General features: G+C 35.0%; 1 protein-coding gene across 2 annotated transcripts in view; it reads right to left on the bottom strand.

The window, feature by feature from the left end:
- Positions 1–4,171: 4,171 nt before the first annotated feature.
- Positions 4,172–23,276, bottom strand: part of LOC132546259 (rho GTPase-activating protein 21-like) — a 32,828-nt gene continuing 13,723 nt past the window's right edge. Inside the window, exons 3-19 of one of the 2 annotated variants that reach the window (XM_060209970.1) lie at positions 21,448–21,723; positions 17,193–18,906; positions 16,890–17,021; positions 16,081–16,179; positions 15,572–15,707; positions 15,198–15,252; positions 14,632–14,742; positions 14,213–14,305; positions 13,264–13,491; positions 12,026–12,224; positions 11,561–11,709; positions 11,010–11,135; positions 10,644–10,752; positions 10,071–10,234; positions 9,780–9,905; positions 9,371–9,488; positions 4,172–8,301 (exon numbers count right to left, since the gene is read on the bottom strand). In XM_060209970.1, coding sequence (XP_060065953.1) covers positions 6,164–8,301; positions 9,371–9,488; positions 9,780–9,905; positions 10,071–10,234; positions 10,644–10,752; positions 11,010–11,135; positions 11,561–11,709; positions 12,026–12,224; positions 13,264–13,491; positions 14,213–14,305; positions 14,632–14,742; positions 15,198–15,252; positions 15,572–15,707; positions 16,081–16,179; positions 16,890–17,021; positions 17,193–18,906; positions 21,448–21,651 — 5,901 coding nt within the window. In that variant the 5' untranslated portion in view covers positions 21,652–21,723 and the 3' untranslated portion in view covers positions 4,172–6,163. The remainder of the gene's footprint in view (positions 8,302–9,370; positions 9,489–9,779; positions 9,906–10,070; positions 10,235–10,643; positions 10,753–11,009; positions 11,136–11,560; positions 11,710–12,025; positions 12,225–13,263; positions 13,492–14,212; positions 14,306–14,631; positions 14,743–15,197; positions 15,253–15,571; positions 15,708–16,080; positions 16,180–16,889; positions 17,022–17,192; positions 18,907–21,447; positions 21,724–23,276) is intronic. The other variant, XM_060209971.1, reaches the window with a different exon arrangement.

Raw genomic sequence — 23,276 nt, 5'->3', positions numbered from 1 at the left:
CTGTAGCATTGTTTGGTATTGAACCCGGTGCTCCCTGAATTTGATTACTTTTAAGGAGAAATAGTGAATAAGGTTGCATAAAACATCTTCTAGGATTCCACAGTGTGATGTTTGAGACTTAATTGTTAAAACTTATGAAGCGATTGACATAATCTAAATTAATAGAAAGAAATTTTAAAATGTAATCAGTTTTGCGTTTCTGAAACCATATAAAGTGCACTTTCCGCATGATGTCTTTTGACGGACTGGTCAGATTTTGACGAAACATGGCTGGTACACGTGGTACCTTAATCGCTTGCCAAATTTCGATTAACGGTGAATTCCGCGCATCTTTACTCACTATATGGGTAATCTCTATGCACATTATCTTATGAATGAATTTAAGGAAACATGCTTTTTAGACTTATTACTTATTCAGGTTTGATTATCGGTCAATTATATGCATATTCTATTGGACTGATGTGACCTGATTGGCCGGTATCTTCTGACACTCAAACTGACTGCTTTCCGCACGCTATCTTCAGAAGTAATTATGATGAGACTTGCTTGGTAGAATTGTTACCTTAACCCCTTGTTTAAACTTGATTATCGGTAAATTCTATACATATATAATGAGGCTGTTCTGATCTGATTAGTCGATATCTTTTCCAGTTTTCCATGTTGCACACTTTCAATGTATATTTTTCATAAATTCATAAATTAAAGGATTTTGATGCCCATGTCCTTGTTGTTTTTACAGTGTTATTTTGTTGTCACATGGTAGGTCTAATTTGGAGTGCTTCAAATTTATCTAATTTGGGTAGGATAGGTGAGTAAATGAAATTATAACCGGTATATTATGTATTCTGCTTCCACTAGTGTTTTACCAATGGTACTGATATCGACATACTGGTCTATTGTTATCCTGCGGTAGTGTGTTTGTTTCCTTTCTTTATATAACACAGGATATATTTGGAATGAAACAATTATCTTATAATATTCTCAGGTTAATTGATTTTATTAGGTATGCTATTGGTCGAATTAATATGAAAGAATTATGTGTCAGAGCAAATTACTGTATTGTGTAACTTCAAGATTTATTTTTCTATCCTCTTAACAAATCTCTCCATGTTCCTGTTTACATATTAATTGTTGTCTTAGCTTTCATTAATGTGTTGTTGTGTGATGGTAGGTATGTGGTTTTGTTGTGTGATGGCAGGTATATGGTTTTGTTGTGTGATGGCAGGTATATGGTTTTGTTGTGTGATGGTAGGTATATGGTTTTGTTGTGTGATGGTAGGTCTATATGGTTTTGTTGTGATGGTAGGTCTATATGGTTTTGTTGTCTAATGGTAGGTCTATTGTGTTGTTGTCTGATGGTAGGTCTGTTGTGTTGTTGTCTGATGGTAGGTCTATTGTGTTGAAGTCTGATGGTAGGTCTGTTGTGTTGTTGTCTGATGGTAGGTCTATGGTGTTGTTGTCTGATGGTAGGTCTATTGTGTTGTTGTCTGATGGTAGGTCTAACGTGTTGTTGTCTGATGGTAGGTCTAATGTATTGTCTAATGGTAGGTTTATATGATTTTGTTGTCTAATGGTAGGTCTATTGTGTTGTTGTATGATGGTATGTCTGTTGTGTTGTTGTCTAATGGTAGGTCTATTGTGTTGTTGTCTGATGGTAGGTCTATTGTGTTGCTGTCTAATGGTAGGTCTATTGTGTTGTTGTCTAATGGTAGGTCTATTGTGTTGTTGTCTAATGGTAGGTCTATTGTGTTGTAGTCTGATGGTAGGTCTGTTGTGTTGTCTAATGGTAGGTCTATTGTGTTGTAGTCTGATGGTAGGTCTGTTGTGTTGTTGTCTTATGGTAGGTCTATTGTGTTGTTGTCTGATGGTAGGTCTGTTGTGTTGTTGTCTGATGGTAGGTCTATTGTGTTGTAGTCTGATGGTAGGTCTGTTGTGTTGTTGTCTGATGGTAGGTCTATTGTGTTGCTGTCTAATGGTAGGTCTATTGTGTTGCTGTCTAATGGTAGGTCTAACGTGTTGTCTGATGGTAGGTCTAATGTATTGTCTAATGGTAGGTCTGTTGTGTTGTTGTCTAATGGTAGGTCTATTGTGTTGTTGTATAATGGTAGGTCTATTGTGTTGCTGTCTAATGGTAGGTCTATTATGTTGTTGTCTAATGGTAGGTCTATTACGTTGTTGTCTAATGGTAGGTCTATTGTGTTGCTGTCTAATGGTAGGTCTATTGTGTTGTTGTCTGATGGTAGGTCTATTGTGTTGCTGTCTAATGGTAGGTCTATTGTGTTGTTGTCTGATGGTAGGTCTGTTGTATTGTTGTCTAATGGTAGGTCTATTATGTTGTTGTCTAATGGTAGGTCTATTATGTTGCTGTCTAATGGTAGGTCTATTGTGTTGCTGTCTAATGGTAGGTCTATTGTGTTGTTGTCTGATGGTAGGTCTGTTGTGTTGTTGTCTGATGGTAGGTCTATATGGTTTTGTTGTCTAATGGTAGGTCTATTGTGTTGTTGTCTAATGGTAGGTCCATGAGTTGTTGTCTGATGGTATTGTTTGGGTTTTTTAAGTCATGCTGTCACATGTCCTGTTCTGTTATAAATGTGCCTCATCCTATTCTGTAGATCTCTAAGGACAGTTAAGGCAAATTTTGGTTGTTATGGATACTCTCATTTTGTCTCAGAAAGTCAATTTGTTGCCAGCAGAATGGTTCACTTCCTGTTTAAAATACTGTTCAATCCATGATTGATAAGTTATTTTAACTAAAACAAAATAAAATAAAAACAACAAAAGACTGATGTCATTCTTTAAGAGTTCATTTGTACAAAACTATCCAGTGGCCTCTGTACAACAATGGTTAAACAGAACACTGATAGTCTCCGTCATTCTTTGGTATCTTGTACAAGTTAACCTTAACCTACCAACATGTTAACAGAGCATAGTTAACCTAGTTAATATCACCTAACCTGGTTAACAGCAGCTAACTGGTTAACAATAGTCACCAGTTGCTAACTACCTAACTCTGTCTAAACATGTACACATGGTCAATACAATTTATTTAATATAAAAAACTATATGGAAAAAATGGAAGACATTACAGATGAAGCGATGTAGAACTGTTTCACAAAAATATACATAAAATAACATTTCATTAATATTTACTGTTTTTGTTCTGAATGATGTTTATCAAGAAGGTGACAAGATTTTGGACAACAAGTCTGATGGTCAAAATTTCCTCTACTTTCTTTATGTTTTTTTTTTTTAAATTATTCACATAAAGTTTCATTATCTTGGTCTCCAAAGCTTGAGTTCGCTAGTATATTCCTTTGGTGAAATAGAACAAAAATAGTAAATATTAAAAATAAAAAAAAAACATGATGCTAAAACATTGAGAGTAAAATCTATTGCAAATGACATGTTTGTAGAAGCTCTGTTAAAATTCAAACCATATTTTTTTTACATCACTGTCCATTCTAATTATCTCTGCAAATAACAATTTTGCAGATCAACGAATAACTTTCCACTAAAGCAGGAAAACATTGCATTTTTATCAAATTTTTCGCTTTGTGTGGGAATTAAAATCCTACATTGTCTTTTATGCTTCACCCAATGTTAGCATTTACTTTACAGTCATCATGCTATATTACTGTATCATGTATTTCACTGTGTTCCTAAGTACTATAAAGTGTAATGAAAATGAGGCTATGATGGATATATAACATGGTGAGATAATGAATAATCTCTACAGAGAATGTCCTTTATCAACTCACTCTTGCTCCCTTGTATACAGGAAATTTGTTAGTACTATGATAATTCTATTATTATGCTTTATAAAACATTTTGTGCACAATATGATTAAGCACTAATCTTACTGGCAAGACACAGTCAACATCTTACTAAATATCTATAGCAATCAAAACATCTGTCCTTTTGTATTTTGAAAATAATACTGAAATATCCTTTTTCAGTTCTTTTTTTTTTCCTCCTTTTTTTTTTAACAAATCTTCATACCAAAAAGGCTTCTGTTTCAATTTTTTTTTTATCTTAATTAAAAGACACCCACTTAAAAATGAAACATCCCAGAAACTATATCATAGGAGTTCAAACCAAACCAATCTGTAAATCCTTCGTAACAAACCTGATTGAAACTCTCCCCCCCCTCTCCCCCCCCTCCCCCACCCCTCACTCCAGGCCCCCTTGCTATATACATAAATTTTCATTGTTTAGTTATAAACCAACCAGTGTACAAAGATGCAGTTTATGATGTTCAAATGACATAAAACATTTTGAACTAAGCATAATACTAAATTGTACAATTAAAACATTTTAAATATTTTTTATAACGTTCAATGCCTACAGCCAAGAACATCAGATAGCCATGACATATCTATAACATTAAGCACTAAAAGGATAGCTTTACATGCACTGTACATCGAGTTGGTGTTTCAACAGACAGTAGTGTATAACAGCTTGTACTTGTTAACAGATTCTCAGGTGTCCTATACACTACTATAACATCACACAGTCTATAACCTAACACACAGTGACAGGTGTTTCAACAAAGGTGCTGTACCAATACCAACATTGTCAGGCAAGTTTTTAAAACCATTGTCAAAAATTCAGTGCAAAGTGTTTTAAATGTATCTGTGTAAAAGAATATTTTCCAACTGTAAATAGTTTATTTTCAAGGAAATTTAAGTTCTGTTTTTATTCTGAGTAGAATAGTGACAATGAAGATTTCAATTTAAGGTGTTAAAACATTGCACATGGTTTAAGGTGTGTTGTAAACATCAATGTTTCTTACTACCTATAAAGATGGATGATTAGAGAAAAGTGACCTTAAAGGAAAGTTGCTTTTCATATAAATGTTTAATTTCTATGAATTGTATTCTATATTGTATATGGGGACCCCAATAAGAGCGATCTTAAAAAATCAGGTATTTATCATATACAGGTGGCCTTTTTAGACAGGACTTTGTTATACAGAGTTAACCTCTATAGACAGGTATGTTATAAAGAGGTGGTCTTTACAAACAGGTCTGATTGTATTGCATTGTTTTGTTTCTACTTATATACTCTTTCTAATCTTGATAAATAATTAAATCTATATTGCCAAAGTAGAGGATTAAAAAGTATAGTAATGACAAATAATTTACCATTATAACAATCAGAAGTGATACACTAAGGTAAGTAAAACAATACCAGCCGAATTGTTTGGACTCCAAACTACAATACATGTACACTTTAGACATTTAATTATCGTTAAAGCTACTAGAAGTTTGAAAAGAAATTCTAACTTCAAAAAATATGTAAATGAATAGTTACCATTGCACTGAATGTTAACAAAGAATTTTAACATTTATCATATTTCCTTCACATACAAAAGTGTAAAAACAGTGTAACTTACTAGAAATAACATCTTCATATTCAAATTCTCAAGCATTGTATTGATTACCATGTCTAATAAATATAACAATGCTGTCTCTATTACAATAAGTTAAAATTAAGCCTAGGTTCAAAGTTGGCTGTTTTGACCCAAATAAGTCAATCTTGAGGACCACGGAGTTGACAGTACCACATATCTATTATCTGTGGTTAATGAAGAGTCTGAATTTATGGACTTTTCAGAATGAAAAAATTCACCATTATCCATACAAGACCAACCAGTTTTGCAATAAATTCCATGAAATAGGTAGTTCATGTTTAAGATATCTCTAATTATGATCGGCATGAGCTTCAAAAAAGTATTTTCTTTAACGAAAGAATGCGAAAAATTGAAAAAAAAAATACAAACAGCTGATGATATCACATACAGAGAAACGACTGTTCAACAGGTAAAGCTTCATTATAACAATGATATATACTGATATACTGATATCTATACAGGAAACACCTACGAAATATACAATGAAAGAGCACTGGCAGGATATAAACAAGACCATGATAACAAGCTGTCAATTAAAGTTACCATGGTTACCATCTATCATAAAACCATGGCAATTAAACAAGTATTTAAAGTAAAACCATAGTAACACATCAATCAGGTATGAAAGAAAAAAAGCTGGCAAAAAATTAGGAAACTAATGCTATAGACAAAATTGTAAAAACCTCTTCGAATGTCAACAGGCCAGTTTTATGCGTGTATTCCAACAAAAAGAAAAACAATTTAGAATCGTCAATAAGCACTGCTGCGGCCAGTCTCACCCATAGACAGGTCTGGAACACTGGCACGTAGCCGCTCATTCTGCATCCATGATATCAGATTTTGGTTAGCACTACTAATCTCTTTGCCGCCGCCCGGTTGAAGGCGTTCCCAAGCCGTCATCTTCGGCTCCTCTTGTGGTTTAGACAGTGTTTTGAGAGCACGAAAATGTTCATCATTTGTACTGCCCACTGTGTGTCTACGCTTTGTCCTTTTCACTTTTCGTGCCGGTTCTGGACTTGATGACCTTGCCTTTAAAGCTTTATCTCCACATATCTCAAAAGTTCTCAAAAAACCTGTGGGTCTCTCAGCACCGGATGTATGACCGTCCTTTACCTGTTTGGACAAAGACACGTTCACTTCAGTTTTTTCAGACTTTGAGATTGGTCGTACGTCACGACCATTGTCTGCTTTGGCAATGCTCCTGCTTTGTGATAGAGCTGATGGAGAGTAGTGGCGACCTGACCTGTCAAGGATAGTCACAGGAGAAGGGTTCACAACCATGTATGTGGTACGTGGTTCAGTGGCAAGACCTGGGTAAGGAGACCCGGACACCAAACTTGGTGACCCACCCATGTTCTCTCTGCTGTTTGTCAGGACGACACTGTTTGTGGGAGTACGCTCAAAGCGGTATGCAATACCAATCTTGGCCTCACTTTTCTGTACAGGAGATCGATGCAGGCTAGGATCTCGGTATTGCTTTTCTAGCATGTCATTACTGCTACAAAGACCAAATTTATTGCACAGCGCTAGAGGAAGCTGAGGTGGTAAACGCAAGTGAGCGTTATTCTCTTTTTCACTTTTTTCACTACGTTCACTTTTGTCACTGGCAACAGAGGCTGAACCATCACTCTTGTTCAGCCGACTGGTACTACCATTCAGTTTATACTTTGGATTTACCAAGACTTTCAGCTTTTGATCAAACGTAGATGTCAAGTCGCTAAGAAGATCAGACCCATCCTCTGAATCAGATGAATTGTAACCATAGACTTTTTTATCCTGTCTATCTAATAGGTCAATCAAAGAATCTAATGATCCTCTCCTCACTGAATTACTACGACTCAAGTTTCCACGAGAACGTCGTATATGTTCACCACTCTCCCGAGTTGCCCAGCGAGGTTTTTCTGAACCTCTTTTGGTCGTGATTCTGGCATACTGCCTCGGTTTAGTTTCCTCCTCAATCTCCAACATTGTTTCTAAGGAATTGGTTCGTTTAGTTGGAGGAATCTTAGCACTATTAACACTTTGTATCACAAAATATTTTCCTCCAGGTTTAGGGTCCTTAAAAACTTTTTCTCCACTGGCATTTGAGGGGGGCACACTACCGTTGTGGTCTGATGCAGTTCCGTACTTGAGCCAGGATGGACCTGCATGTACATCTACACCAGAAGAAACACTTGAGTAATCAGACGTGGCCGAGCCTTGTCTCACATGGCCGCCAGGCTGATGTCTGTGAAGTTCAGTAGCTGAATGCCATACAGAGGGAGAGTTGAGTAAATCATCCACATTCTGACTATCTTCATATTCAATTTCCTTTTTTGTTCTTTGTATGTCCTGTTCGACTTTTTGTCGTTCCAATTTTCTCCTTTCGAAATCTCTCCTTCTTTTTTCCTCCTTTTCCCGCAGAGATCTTGCTTCCTCTTCAATTTTACGGAGACGATCTATCGTATCACGACTTACACTGAAACCACTACTGAGGCCACCATGGGAAGATAACTCCATTTCATCATTTTTATCAAGAGAATCCTCAGAGTAATGCCTTGGTTTTATTATCATACTTTGAGATTGTCGCTCTGAATCTATGTATTCCCAATCAGGATCTAATATCTCCTGCGACTTTGCCATCCGGCGATCACTTGGATTTTCTGTTTTACGAACAACAACCTGGATTTGTTGAGGCATTGTCTTCAGGACAGTAGTGAGATTCGGGCTACTCTGGGTTGTCTCATTTTGCGTCTTTATGCGGTGTTTAGCTACCTCTTGATCAATATTGCGCTCCCGGTATGGAGGTGTCGGTGCTTGGCTAGAGTCAACCTCATCTGCTCCCTTCACACGATTTTTCGCTGCTTGTACAAATGATGAGACAATATATTTTGGATTGCTGGCATTGTCTGGAAAACAAAATAAAAAAAGTCAGTGAGTCTAAAAGGAAAGTAAAGATAAACTTACACTTCTATGTAATAACGTGACAAAAAGCATCTGATAATTTTTTTCTCAGGAAAGCGTAAGGTTAATATCACTTACATCTTCACTGTGAAACCTTACATTCCATTGCAAAAATATATAAAGAGAGTGTTAACCTGTGTAAAAATATCAAATCTTTCACTCCTCTTGTTGAAATATATTTTTTATAAGAAATGAAGAATCTTCTCTAGACTTTGCATTACTGTTGATTTGAAGCTTTGAATTCTTCCTGAAATAAACTTAGAGGGCTAACAAAAATGTTTACTAAAAGTGGAAGGTGGGTTTATTACAAGACGATGAAAGAGTCTTCGCTAGTTTTTTCATTGAACATTAACAAAGGTTGGTGGGCTTAATACTGAGCATTACTGTTATCATTACATTATTAATAGCCCGTCAACGTACAAAACAAATGTTAAAAATCTCACAAAAGATCAAAATGGTAAATTACATCCTTTCATACAGATCAACATTTCAGATAACCTAAAATCTTATAAATCTTAACAGTTTCAAAAATGTTCGTTAGACATGAAATATTAAAATTCCAACATTTTCTAGTATGTTGAAGGTTGATGCAGTCTTATAGAAAATCTCTGACTGTAAATGGTTCATCACATGCTATGCACTGATTATTAACTTCGCCTTTCAGCATATATGTGTAAGGTGAGTATGGCCCATCCGATGGAATGTCTGTTGGATATATATGGTAACGAAAAATAAAATTTCAAAAGTTTAAAAAAAAATAACTCACAGAATTTTTTTTGCATCAATATTAATGCTGCATAGCTGTAACACAATAAAATCCTGAAATTTTACCACAGAGAACCCAAGTACTGTTTTGGCAGAAAAATAATAAAAGTGAGATTTTTATACAATGACAGATGCGATATAGCTCTCTTATACAGATCCGACAAGATTTAAACTAGTTGATTTAATTCTTTATCTCAAGAAAACAGTTCTTTAGAGTTAGAACTATCAAAAACTTTTTGCAAATCTTACCATCATCATCACAAGACATCTTGGAAAAAGAGGTGTTGGATGGCCGAGAGTTTTCTTCATAATTCTCATCCGAAGGGACATAACTGTCCTGGTCCCAAGAGCTGAAGAACCACTCATACTGTAAAATATAGAAATACCTAGTAAGTAGTGATAGAAAAAACAGCTAAGTTAAGTATGAAGTGATTTAGAAAATACTACGATGCCAAAGTGTAGTGATTCACAACTGTCAATACAACAAATTTTTACTCCAGCAGGAGCAATGTCAAAGAAATTTTAGGATTAAAAAGAATGAAATACTACAGGGAGAATCAAGAAATGATTTTGTAGTCATGTTCACTTTTCATAGCTAAAATGTCTTAATAGTTGCCATGGTAATGTTCAGATATATCGACAAAGATTCTTCACTTACATGACATATGATGCTCTCCACGATACGACACTGGTCTGACATGTCCTTAACAATGGTTGCCATATCATCGTTGTTTTGACGAATCAGAGTTGGACCAAACATCAGAGCCAAATTTCTTGTGTCCATCTACAAATAATAAACATCAGTGTAATGTTAAGATCTATTACAAAATCTAACAGCTGATTGACATTTCCAACAACGCAATTTCAATTAAAAAAAATCTCTAGGCTTAGAAAAAACTCTAAGTACAGGCAAGCATCATCAAATTAATGTTAAACATAGTCACTCTACCTTGTTTGTTTGATCATAGGAGGCAACTTTGTTGAGATGCTCAGCCAAGTGTCTGAACGTCTCGAAATGATGCTCAGGAAGTTCATGAAGCAATTTCTTAACCTTGAGCATGCGTCGCTCTGGGTTCTCTGTCCTGTTGGCGTTTATAAAGCTCTGGTACAGATCTGGGGATACATAAATGTATATATTTACCAGATGCCTTGCATAGAATATTACAGAATTTTTTTCATTGATCGAACAAACATTAAGTAACATTACTTATTTTCTGACTTCCTAAATAATCAAATTTTATTAAAGATTATTCCAAAGAAGAAACAGTGTTCCTATAAAATTATCCCAAATATCGGTAGTTTATAATATTGCTGTGTGCAGAAAGACATAATTATCTCCCTTGGTAGACAATATATACATATAATGCCACCAAATCATTTATTTTAACATCTAAGTATTGGTGTCATTCTAAAATCTGTTTACAGGAAATAAACTAAATTAGCCTGAATGGTTTTTTTTCAAACTTTTAAATTTAAGAATGACAATGATGAATTGAATCAAATAAGATTTGCTATAAGCTACCTGTAGTTATTAGAGGATCTGGTAATTTCCTGAAGAAGGTCTTCAACAAGCTACTGATAACGTTCACATCACACCACTTCTCATGGTCCACATTCATGTTATCAATGCCCTAGAAATACAATACACATTACTGACTCTCTTATTACAGTTTTTTGCTGTAAGAGACAGTGGGTAACACCCAGTGTTTTATAATACTGAACAAATGTCAGAGAGAGGAACATAACATTATTAATAGAGTAAATAAGAGGATAGGACAGAATATAAGTAAGAATTATAGACAGTTAACATTATCTGAGTATTTATGATTAATCTGACTGAAAAATTCCATTAATTGGCAAAATTTTACATAATAATAACAATAAATACCTTGTTGAGTTCTTCCTGCATGTGGTTGACCGCTGCTGAGTTGCCAGGAACTCTGTATACACCTGTCACCTCTAGACCTCGTGCCTCCACGATTTTAGTACAAAGGTCAACAATCAAAGGCACAAACTGCAAAATTATACATCATGCGATTACAAAATACATAATCAATACAAACTACACATACATAACATTGTAATTCTTACAAAGTAAATGTATTCTGATAACAAAGTGTATTTGTTTTTATTTCAAATTTTAAATAGTCTTGAAGCAAATAAAAGACCCTGTACAAGTCTTTCAATACTATGCTGTACAATATTTGACCATAATGTTGAGAAACAGCTAATTGACCAGCAAAACAAATCCGCATTGAGATAAACGACTTCAAAGCACATATGATATACCAGTAAGAGTTAAACTGTATCAACTTTGAGGTCCTTTGTCATTTCGACAAGTGAAAAAGGAGGTTATTGAGATTCAAGGAAAACCCTGTTGAAGATCTTAATGAGCTATAAATCTAGCTTGATATTTTTTTGAGTTTTGTCAATGCTTACATCATTGTTAGGTGATGGTATACAACAGGACAGAGGCAGTCCGAACATTCCTGATTGTTCATGCTCTTCGGAATGGCCGGATCCTAATACACCATATTTACGGAAGCTCTTCAGCTTCCCGCGAAGTGTTTTTGCTTTAGTGCTATCATCTGTAACAAATTCGACATGTAACACATTCAATATCAAATTGCTAAATTGATATCATATACAGCTGTTTCTATAACATATGATTAATCAATTTTTACACATGTTTTTTATTTGCAGATAAAATGTAATGTTATGAAATAAGGCAGAACACAACAGAGTGCCCATTACAAAAATTCACCAAAATTCTCACAGCTTAATTATTGAGAAAATCCATCAAGATCCATTTACCAGAAAAAAATTTTCCAGTGTCTTAACAAAGAATTTTCAAATCATGGAGACAAATCAGACATACTACATGGAATCAGATTGCTGACATACCTTTGCTCTCAGCCTTCTTGCGTTTCATGCTGGGGGAGTGTGGTATTTTTGGTTTCAGCGAGAGCACTGGCAGTTTTTTAGTGGCTTTGGGTGGAGCCTGAGGTGATGTCTTGTTGGCAGACACGTTAGGTAGGGGCTGAGCTGATTCATATTGGTTAGTCTTCCTGATGATCAAATCTTTACTACCTAAACCTTTCTCCTGTAAACAAGTCAATCATAATGATGTCTCTAGCAAAGGCAGCTTATAACAAACAAATCTTGCTGATTTCATGATATTTCAATTTGTTTTTCATATGCAAGAAATTATAATAACTTACAAAATTAATCAAATGATAAATTAACTTATTAACATGTAACAAAGATTAATATTAATAAAAAAAATTGATAAAGATGTTCTGCATCTTCACAATCTTGATTTGTGTGTTGTAATATATCAGCTTGTGGCTCTTGTTCACATTTTCACAGTATAAACGTTTACATAATGTTTAATAATTGTGTCGCTTTATATGTCAGGTACAAGAAGTATTTTCTACTGTTTCCATTCATTATGTTAGGAATGCACAACTGAAACAAAGAGTTATCTTCTCTTGGACACAGAATGTCAATTTTCAAATGTTTCCAGCAAATGAGCATTGATTATATTAAGACTAGAACTACAAGCAAGCAAGATGATCTGGTTTGAAAGATGATCTGGTTTGAATGACGATCTGGTTTGAATGACGATCTGGTTTGAAAGATGATCTGGTTTGAATGGTAATTGCCAAATTATAAAGCATACCAAAGCAGAAAACAAAACTTTTTTTTAAAGAAATCAATAAAACAAATAGCCTACAATCTACCAGCAACGGCAGCTGATGTTATGATCTTAATCAAACGATAGTTTCTACTTCTTCTTCTTATCTACCTCAACTTCAAATCAGGATTTATTAGCTGCTACCTGATGAAGAGAAATGATCCTTTATAAAAAGGCTGGGTTTCTTTTCAGATTTGAATGTAGAACGCAAGTGTATATTTGGCCTATGAATACCAGGGGAGGAGATCCAGGGAGCTTGTTCCCATGGTTAAATCAGTTATCTACATCAAAGAACAGACAGTGGACTGGATTGTGCATGAGGAGGAATGACAGATAGAATCATAAGAAAGCTCTTTGCTGATCAACATGGATGTCTTACGAAAAGCCAAAAAGCAAATTGGGTTGTGCATGAAGCCAAAACGAGAATCCAGAGAAAACACTGTACCCTGACTTTACACCTCGAGCCCCTTACATCCGAGTCGGGGTCATTGTTCTCCTGAATAGCACGTATCCATGACAACATGGCCTCAGGTTCATCTGCTTGGAACAAATACTCTGAGCCATTGTACGTCTTCAAACGAAAAACATTTTTCTTTTTTGTGTAGTCGTAGGCAATGTCAACAATGGAAGACTTGATGGAGATGGGTTGGTCTTCAAAGGAGAAGGGGTGTGACTGCAACGAAAACAAAAATAGCATTATCTCAGTATAATTCAAGCAATGCATTGTAAAGAAGATCAGTTTACAGGGGGTTCCATTTTCAAGTATTTTGGAAGATGTTATCAAACAGCAAAAAGTATGTACCTTAAGTATGAAATTAATAAAGAAAAAGTTAATTTCCTTACATCCTCATACAATACATCATTCTCCCATCTAGCATTTGATACAAGCATGAAAATTTGTACTATCCAGAAAAAACATTACAGTGACTGATATATGTCAGATTCTAGATTTAACTTAAGTATATATACTTTCTTTCTGCAGTTTCTGATATCTTAAGGACAGGAAAAAATCATATCAAAACATTAAAATTTAAATAGCTCATCAACACAAAAGATCAAACGGCCAACAAATAGTAACAAGAATCAACATCAAACAAAACAAATTCAAACCACAAAACGCTCATCTGTATAGTGATGAATACCCAAGTGGTAACAGTAAAACAAATCTTTGATAAAGACTGACAGCTTTCATTTGGACTAGAATTTTGAATACATAATTATCTACTTTTTCAGAGAGATTTGTTTATTCCCATCGAAAATATTTCATAAAGTATACAGGTCCATATTTTAACATGAATTGTTCATTGCATGCTGTACACTGAGGCTGACACAAGTAATTATGACACGACATCCACCTCCTTTATCGTGTTATAAACAGCGGTAATGATACTCACCACTCCTGCTTGTTCCTTCCTCTCCTTGTGTAGGTATAAAGCGTGACCCCTCAGTTCCACCCAGACTGGTTTCCAGGATCTATCACTGCTTCTCTATAATCATCACACATCAAATCAATTACAATTTGCTTAAATTGTAATGTTCTCAATTTTTCCAACAGTTTACTTATGTGTATTCAAATGTAGGATTTTTTTTCTCTGAATAATTCCTTTGTTTCTATTGATACAATGTCAAATAACATGACAAAGACTACATGTTAACGATTAAATAAAGGCCACCATAATGAGAATTTGATGTAACTACATTTTACTGATGAAATGGAGGCAGTTCAATGAGGTTTTTATGTAACTGAAAAGGGGAAAATGATATTCTGTAATTTGGAGATATTAAAAAAGTTGTTATTCGATAGAAGTTGTACCTTTCCATCAGTAATGTCGGTCTTGAGATGGAGTGTTCCCTCCTTCAGCACTTCCTGTATGGGACTGGCAGGGTCCTGTCTCTTCTCTGTGGCCTCCATGATTCGTGGAGTCTGTAACAGCACAATACACACCACATACTCTAATTGTATTCTCAATCCTTACCTCTATATCATATCTATCACTTTAATTCAAGATTTCCTTTGGCTGTGGACATGTCTCTACATCATTCTTCTGAGACAGAAAACTATATTGTATGGAGTGAATTAAGTTTACCATATATGTTATTAAAATTAACTCATTAAATCTCATTTCTTTTAGCCAAATTTGACTTTTCTCAATCACCTCCTAGCTTTAGAAATTTAGGCCCTTAGCATCACCTACAGGTCATAAGACAAATTAATTGTATGATGCTGTTTAAGTCATCATTTTGCTCTACCTGATCTGAAATTCGTGTTTAATGATATTCATGTTTGTGTCTTGAACTTGTACCATCTTTAAAGGCAATATCTAAACAAACCACGTAATAAATATCCAACTTTTTATTTTTTAAATATTGAATAATTACCCTTTCTCCAAAGAAGGCTTTCAGCTTCTTCATACTGTGGTGCTTGTTTGGTGTACTGAAAGATAATATATACATGCTATAGTTAAGTAAACAACATCAGTACTTGTCCTCTTACAAGTTTTCTAAACAGCATACATCAACCTACTGGAAGTATTCTGAGAAAAAAAAAACTTTAAATATTTCATGTTTTATAGATCTTTAGCTTCTTATTTATTGGAGAGAGAAAAAATGAACATCCACTTTGGTATAAAAAGACAGTAAGGTTGATGAAATGTGTTTTTGAAGCCTCTAATTTAATTTACTGTATCATGAATTTTTTCATGTATTAGATATTTGAAATATTTTTTTTGTCTAATTCTGGCAATAATACATACTGCAGTGTCAGCTCAGCTGATTGGTTGGGAGACTGGGATTTATCCAATGACAGTTTGTGGCTGTCTCTGTCCTTGGCTGTTGCCATCAGGTAGGATGTTCTTCTCTGTAACTTGATGGCCTCTTCTTCTGGTGTAGCTAAAAACAAACAAATTGATATGAAACTTAGGTTACAATTTCAATGCTGTACATGCCATATAGAAGAGCTTCAAATAGCACAATTCTCTATATCATAGTGTAAAACCTTAATTAATTTGTCATTAGTTAAATTCAATAATACATACTAAGTATTTGTTTAGTCCATCTATGCTAAACTTTTTCCTATTACATGCAAATAAAATGAAATAACGATGAGAATTCAACATTTTACAATAATATTGAAGACATTTCTCTGAGCTGAGAGAATCTTTGACATTGCATTTCTTGTGTTAGGTTAAATGATGCATTTGATGTAATTTGTTTATTTTAAAAACAAATAAATAAAGAAAAGTTATGTTTATGTTAGACTTACACTCCGATTTCTTCCTGAGAATGACAGAAGGAGTGGAGTCTCTGATAGGGGTACTAGTCAAAGCCATGTCAGAGTCGGAGCTAGGGGGAGGCAACACAACTGGAAACAAGACACCAAGTTACAGTTAAAGGGAAGTAATTCTAGTCAAATCACCCAGAAAGAAATCTACAATGTTAGATCTACAACAACTAAAATACATGTTATACAAACATTAATTTTTTATATCAAGTTTTGAAACATACACATGAAATCTTGATAAATTAGTAAAGAATTAAACTGTTATCTATATAAGGATTTTCCCTACCCATTCAATAAATTGAATTAAAACTAATAAATTGAATTAATACTATCATTTTCCAATTTATTCCTTTTTCAATCTAAATGGTATGTAAAACAGGTAGTGCAAATCAATATTTTTGTTGCAATAGAACTCACAGTGGAAAGGGTGATACAATATAGTTTAGATCACAATTATTAAGTTATATTAAGGTATCATAACTCCTTAAAAGTCTTTGTTACTTCTATAAGTGTAGATTTTACTGTAAATTAATTATGGTACCATACCTCCTTAAGTGTTATATTACAGTAGTTATGGTATCATACCTCTTAACTGTCTATATTACAGCAGTTATAGTAGCATACCTCATTAAGTGTCTATTTTACAGTAAAAAAAGGTGTCATACCTCCCTAAGTGTCTTTGTTACAGTAATCAAGGTACCATACCTCCTTAAGTGTCTATGTTACAGTGACGTAGCATACAACATAAATGTTGCAGTGTAAATTAGGTAGTTCATGTAGAATGTTGTTACCTGATGAAAGGGAAGAATAGGGCAACAAGCCTGGATTGCTGGAGTTTGAGATTGAGGTATGTGACCCCATCCATGGACTCGGACTGACCAATGGAGACTCAGGGCTGGGCAGATCACTAAGAGACTGATCATCTGGAGAGTCAAGGTCAAATGTTTAACAACAAACCCATATTAATATTGTTAAAAAAATGTTCAGGGTTTGCAATGCTTTTTCAAAGAGCATGCAGGATATTTTCACTGGATTATTCTAGAACTAGAATTTAAAAAAAACAAATAAAATGCAGTAAAGAGCGTTGAACTTACATCTAGATGGTTGGTTTATAGCTGCCAGGAAAGATGGTTTTCTCACTGGTTTGTTTCCACGCTCCTCATCCTCAGACATTCCATCTACATCATCATCCTGCATGTGAATGGCCGCTTTGGATGTTGTCATTTCCATTGGTTGAGCGTTCTGCATTGGTGAATCCTGGTATATAGGCATCTGCATGATCTCAACCAGTGGGGACGAAGACGAGTGAGGTGTACCCTGGGATACATAGATACGGATAGGGGCAGTCTGTTGCTGCGGAGGGGCTTGGGGCTGTGGTGTGCTACGTTCTGAGGAGTGAGAATGTGACGTGTGCCCAGATGAAGGTTCTGGGGAGGAGTACCTTTCTGTGGATGACATTCTACGAACGCAGACTCCTTCTTTTTCCAGATTTTGTAGGCGGCGTGCGACAGTTGTGAATTTTCCTGACGTTATTTTCTTTATCTCTGTTTTGTAGGTGTTGAAGTTGGTTCCCTGCACATTGTCATTCTGTCCACTCTCAAACTGTTGTTTTCTGTATGACACAATAGGTCTCTCCCTACTTTCCTTTTGTTTGATTTCAATTTGAGCACCATGTGGAGATTTGGTCAGAGCAAATGTGGAGCCATATTGATTCGACATCTGAACTGTGGCACCCCCTGGCACCTGGCCATTGGTTTGATTATTACCTCCAGTTTCAATGGTTTTATTGCCAATTTTCACTATAAATGTTCTAGCACCGCCATTTTGATTTTGTTGCTCATATGTCGGTGAGCTATAATTTGTCCGTAGACTTCGCTCTGTTACATAATGACCAGGACGAGAGTCAAGACCATCAACACTGGTGGACAGCTTTGGACTGACCGATGACGTCTGTGACACAACTGGAACATAATGTCTTGTAGGATGTGGCTCACCTTTCATCCTATCTCCTGACACGCTGGTTTGGGATGTATACGAGTGAGGTATTGCTGAGCTCTGATTGGCTAATGCTGATGAAGAATCTGGATAACTGTGGCGTGAAGATGAAGATGATAAAGGTGATGTGTATGTTGATGAATTTCCAACATTAAATGAATCCTGTTGTGATTGACTTACACCTTCTCTTGTTGAAGAGCGTTGTTCAAGAGGAATAACTCTGCCTTGTGGCTTGACAGTCACTGATCGTGTGATATTCTCCTGAGAATCGTTTGACTGTAATATATTGTCTGCTGATCTTCTGTAATGAGAGGAAGAACTTGGAACGCCTTCAGAACTTTTAACGGGGATAGACTCCTTCTTGGGAGCAGGGTAATATAAACCAAGTGAGTATGTCTTTGAGGGTGCTTGCAGATTCTCCTTAGCTCGTGATTCAAACTGTTTTCGCCTGTCATTAAAAACAACCTTGTGCAGGTCACCCCCGCTGGCATTGCTCTTTAGCTGGGGTTCCCTGTACACACTCAATCCTGATGTGTAAGAAGTTGAGGATTTCATTTTCCTTGTTTTTTCAGAAGATCCAAGATATCTATATTTTAACTCATCTGAATCAGCATACTCATCTAAAGATGAGGCTGAAAACCTTCGTTCTGGTCCTCGATACCTTCCTGTCTCTCCAGGGGCTGTCACCCCTTGGGGGACTTGAGAAGAGTAAACCTGTTGACCTTGGGTCTTTATACTGCTACCATCACTGCTGCTGCTGTGGCTGTGATATAAGGGCTCCTGTAGGGAACTTCTGTTTGTATTTTGGTAAGCCTGCGGAATGAAAAAGAATTTCCAGTAAAATAACCAATTTCAATCAATTTTGATCATGACATATGTAAACACTCCATCTATCCAACACTGTTTTGTTTTCATGTACGATACAATGTAGTTTATCTATGTATGGCATAACAAAACACTTTCACATAAAAAATTATAAATTATCTTTCTAAAAAAATGTAAAAAGAATAACATAGCTTTACTTTGTTTTTGAAACACCTATGATTCCACTCCAGCCAACAAGTGTGAGGAACACTTGTTTCGAAATTATTGTAAAATAACTAAAGTTTATATCAAATTTAAACCAAGCAATCTTTGTGAAGCAAGAAAAAAATATGATTACAAACAGTACTTATGATGAGACAATGACTCAGAAATACACTTATATTCTAAATATAGTAAACTGTTCTTACAGAATTATGTCCCTTTGACCAAATATCCTTTTCCAACAGTCCATCTTATCATAGTGAATTCAAACTGAGAAAGCATTTTACAACTCAGTGTGTTTATATACCCAATACACTTAAATATCGTCACAGACACTGACTTATCAGCAAATCATCAAATTATCTATATATGTCTAAGTTTAACAAATTTATTACTTTTTAAATTCTAAATAAAGCTTTTGTATTCATCAAAAAACCTTTTAACTGATGTTACGAATATTAAGTCATCAAAATTTATACGTGAATTAATTTGAAGACTAAATTAACGCAGAATTATATTTGATATTGGATAGAAACGTATTGTTAAAAAATGAATTATTCAAAAATTTGTTCAAAGGATATAGAATATGCTGTCAGTTGTTTGACATTTAAATCACCACACATCACCCTGTATTTACATGTGGTAACAATAGATCTTTCTGACTCAGTACATGACTCCGATCTGTATTTACATATTCAATCTGAATGGTTTAACATTCTAAGCCTTTGATATATAATCCATTTAATATAGTCTGACCTCCACACATCTACAACATGTAGTTGAATGTTAAAGTGACCTTGTCACTAAAACCCAGGGCAGGAATTTGTGTAATACTGACGGTCACTAAAACACAGGGCAGGAATTTGTGTAATACTGACGGTACTTAAACCCAGGGCAGGCACTTGTGTAATACTGACGGTACTTAAACCCAGGGCAGGCATTTGTGTAATACTGACGGTCATTAAAACCCAGGGCAGGCATTCATTTAAAACTGATGGTCATTAAAACACGGAGTGTATATTTGTATAATGTAGACGGTCATTAAAAAACAGGGCGTACATTTATACATACGCTACATGTACGTTCTGTTTATTTTATAGCAAAACTGATGACAGATTTAACCAATAATTCAAATAATTCAGAATTTATAAATGAAAGCAATGTTGTCTTTAGCATCAAATTCCTTTTAAAATCTAAAATATTCTCATTTTTTTGTATTTCTCTTGTACCACACCTGTCTCTACAGACAGTTATACAGAATAGTGCCTCCATTAGATCTGTATTGGTGATCTTTGAGACCAAAGGTTTATCCTGGTCTATTAAATCTTGTTGTAACTTGCTATCAACATATCAAATCTTTTTCATGACAGAAACAGCCCAAAATTATTTCATCCTTTACACAATACTTTAAGTTGTCTTAAATCTTAAATATCATTTCAAACTTTTAAACATGAAAGTGTTTTCTTTTTCTTTTCAGGTCTTCATTATTCAAAAGACATCACCAAGACATTTATCTGATGTTGGGACAGGGTGATAGGAAAGATCTAGTATATGAAATTTTATTTGAAGGTGTCTAGTGTTACAGTTATCCTACAGAGAAAACTGTCTACATATTCAACAACAAGGACACTGAGCCACTGTGCAAGAACCTGTCTGCATATTTTAGTACACCTTCGCAATGACCTCGCGCTCTGTAATAGATACACACAGTAGTAATGTAACTTACTGAATATGCAGATTCAGATTAACGGAACAACACAGGTAGACAAAAAACAGGTAACCCTGCCGAACAACCTTCTTTTGGTGTATTCTTAAGTTCGTGAATCAGAAATAGAAAACAACAATTCTTATCACATTTTGGTACTATATCTGATATGAGAAATACGCTAAAAATACTTCTAAAAAATGTATATATGTACTGACTAAATGATGAAAGATACTTCTAGTGGTCAAATGTTTTTGAATAAAACTGATATTTTATCAAATCCTTAAATTTCTAGTATCATAACTATTCTTCAAATTCTCTATATCATCCTAACTTTAGTTTACCGTTAGCACAATATAACTTGATGATGGCCTCTTCAACAGTTTGTTTATAGTTTAACTTTACAGTTGTCCGGTTTGGGCTTAGGTCACATGTGTTTAATTTTGTGTTGTCTATCAATTTATATCAATGTCTATGGGCAAAACATATATTCCAGAAATTTTAATATAAAAATTTTTACAGGGAATTTGATTTCACATTATCTTCCCCAACATTGAATTTTGCGAATTTAAATCACCTACAAATATAACGAAGTATACATTAAGTTTATCATTGTTACCCACCATTTGAAGAACATCCTCGTCTCTGGGTAACACGTCTAGTTTGAGTACGGGGTCTTGGGATGTCTGTATCAAAGATATCACCTGCGGGTAAGACTGCCCTAGGACAGGTATGTCATTGACGGAAAGAATACGGTCTCCTTCGTTTAGACCGGCGTTTTGGGCAACACTGTCCTGTTTCACATGCTTGACGAAGATTGTTTCCATAGGCTCCAGTCTGCGCAGCTTGGGCCGCTTACAGGAGATTCCATAGCTATATTCCTGGGAGTCATTTCCAGTCTGAAGAAAAAAGAAGAAAAACATCTACATCTTCTCCAACTTGTCACATTCTGGTAACAGGACAAATAATTATAGAACAGTGTCCATTGGTATCTAGTGACACGACATATAATTAGGACAGTGTGAACAGGTAGCTATATCTAGACAGGTAAACAGTGTTATCTATTAATCAATACTATACAACTACAGATCCTAAATCATGGGTCTGTCAATGTGCGAAATCTATGAATGGGAAAACACTGTAACCTGTTGTGTGTCTGGACCTCTCTTTACATTCACACACATCAGTGACATTTCTACCTCACCCTGCTGACATGTAGAAGACCTACATTACTAGGGTTAATGTGAATGTCTGTATTTGTGTCCAGGAGACACCTCACATACTGCTGGATGATGTCTGGTGCTGTTGGTGACATACATTTCAATCACACAATCCATGAAGGAAACCATTCTATATGTACATTTCAATCAATCTATTTCATAAAATGATAATAATATCACAAAGTGTGACTGATTTTGAATAAAAATTAAAAAAAAAAAAAAGATTTCTAAAGTCCATTGCTTTCAAATCAAGTCCAATATTTAAAATAAAGTCCAACACTTTCGAAAAAAGGTCCAATGCTTTCAAGCCCTGAACAATGTCATTATTACAAAAGGCATAGTCAAGTCTTCTATCCATGTAGTAATTTTCCTCGTTTGCATATCTACGATCTTCCACTTTCACCTTCTTTACCATTTGCATGATTTTCCCATCCATTTTATAAATAACTTAACATAAGTACCATACTCAAAGCCACTCATTGAACCAAAAATAAAGTTTCCTTATATATTGATGGTACTTAAATAGAATTAGCCTTTTTACTGTTATGACCTTTGCACTGAGGTAGTCTCAATATAGTGGTGGCCTTTATATTAAGATGGTCTTCATACAGAGGTGTCTTTATATAGAGGTGGCTTTTACATTGAGGTGTCATCATGTAGATGTAGCCTTTATACTGAGATACCTTAATTATGAGTATAGAGGTGATCTTTATATAGAAGTGTCTTTATATAGAGGTGATCTTTATATAGAAGTGTCTTTATATAGAGGTGATCTTTATATAGAAGTGTCTTTATATAGAGGTGTCTTTATAGAAAGGTGACCTTTGTAATGTGGCTGTCTTTACATAGTGGTAGCCTTTATGCTGCGATACCTTGATAAGGAGCTTTCATATATAGAGGCGGTCTTTATATAGAGATCTTCATATAGAGTGGTCTTTATATAGAGGTGTTCTTTATATAGAGAGTGGTCTTTATATTGAGGTGTCTATATATAGAGGTGGTCTTTACGTACAAGGAGGCACTAAGACATGTTTCCCTGTGTTTGCTTCTTTCATTGATTTGTTTCTTATCTTTTCAAATCTTATCAGTCATAAGAATATAGCTTTTGGAGTATGTACAAATGTTTGTAGTTTTTTCATCCTTCCTCACCAGTAAGTATACTTGTTCAGATGTGAGAGCGTACATGACGGTCAACTGAATGAAGGTCTAGTCCTAATAATTGTACAGAAATA

The sequence above is a fragment of the Ylistrum balloti genome, unplaced genomic scaffold (assembly GCF_031769215.1).
Source record: "Ylistrum balloti isolate Yb309-2 unplaced genomic scaffold, AGI_CSIRO_Ybal_v1 Utg369882, whole genome shotgun sequence".
Classification (NCBI taxonomy): domain Eukaryota; kingdom Metazoa; phylum Mollusca; class Bivalvia; order Pectinida; family Pectinidae; genus Ylistrum; species Ylistrum balloti.
Note: the sequence above shows the minus strand (reverse complement) of the source record. Positions and strands in the feature narration are given on the sequence as shown.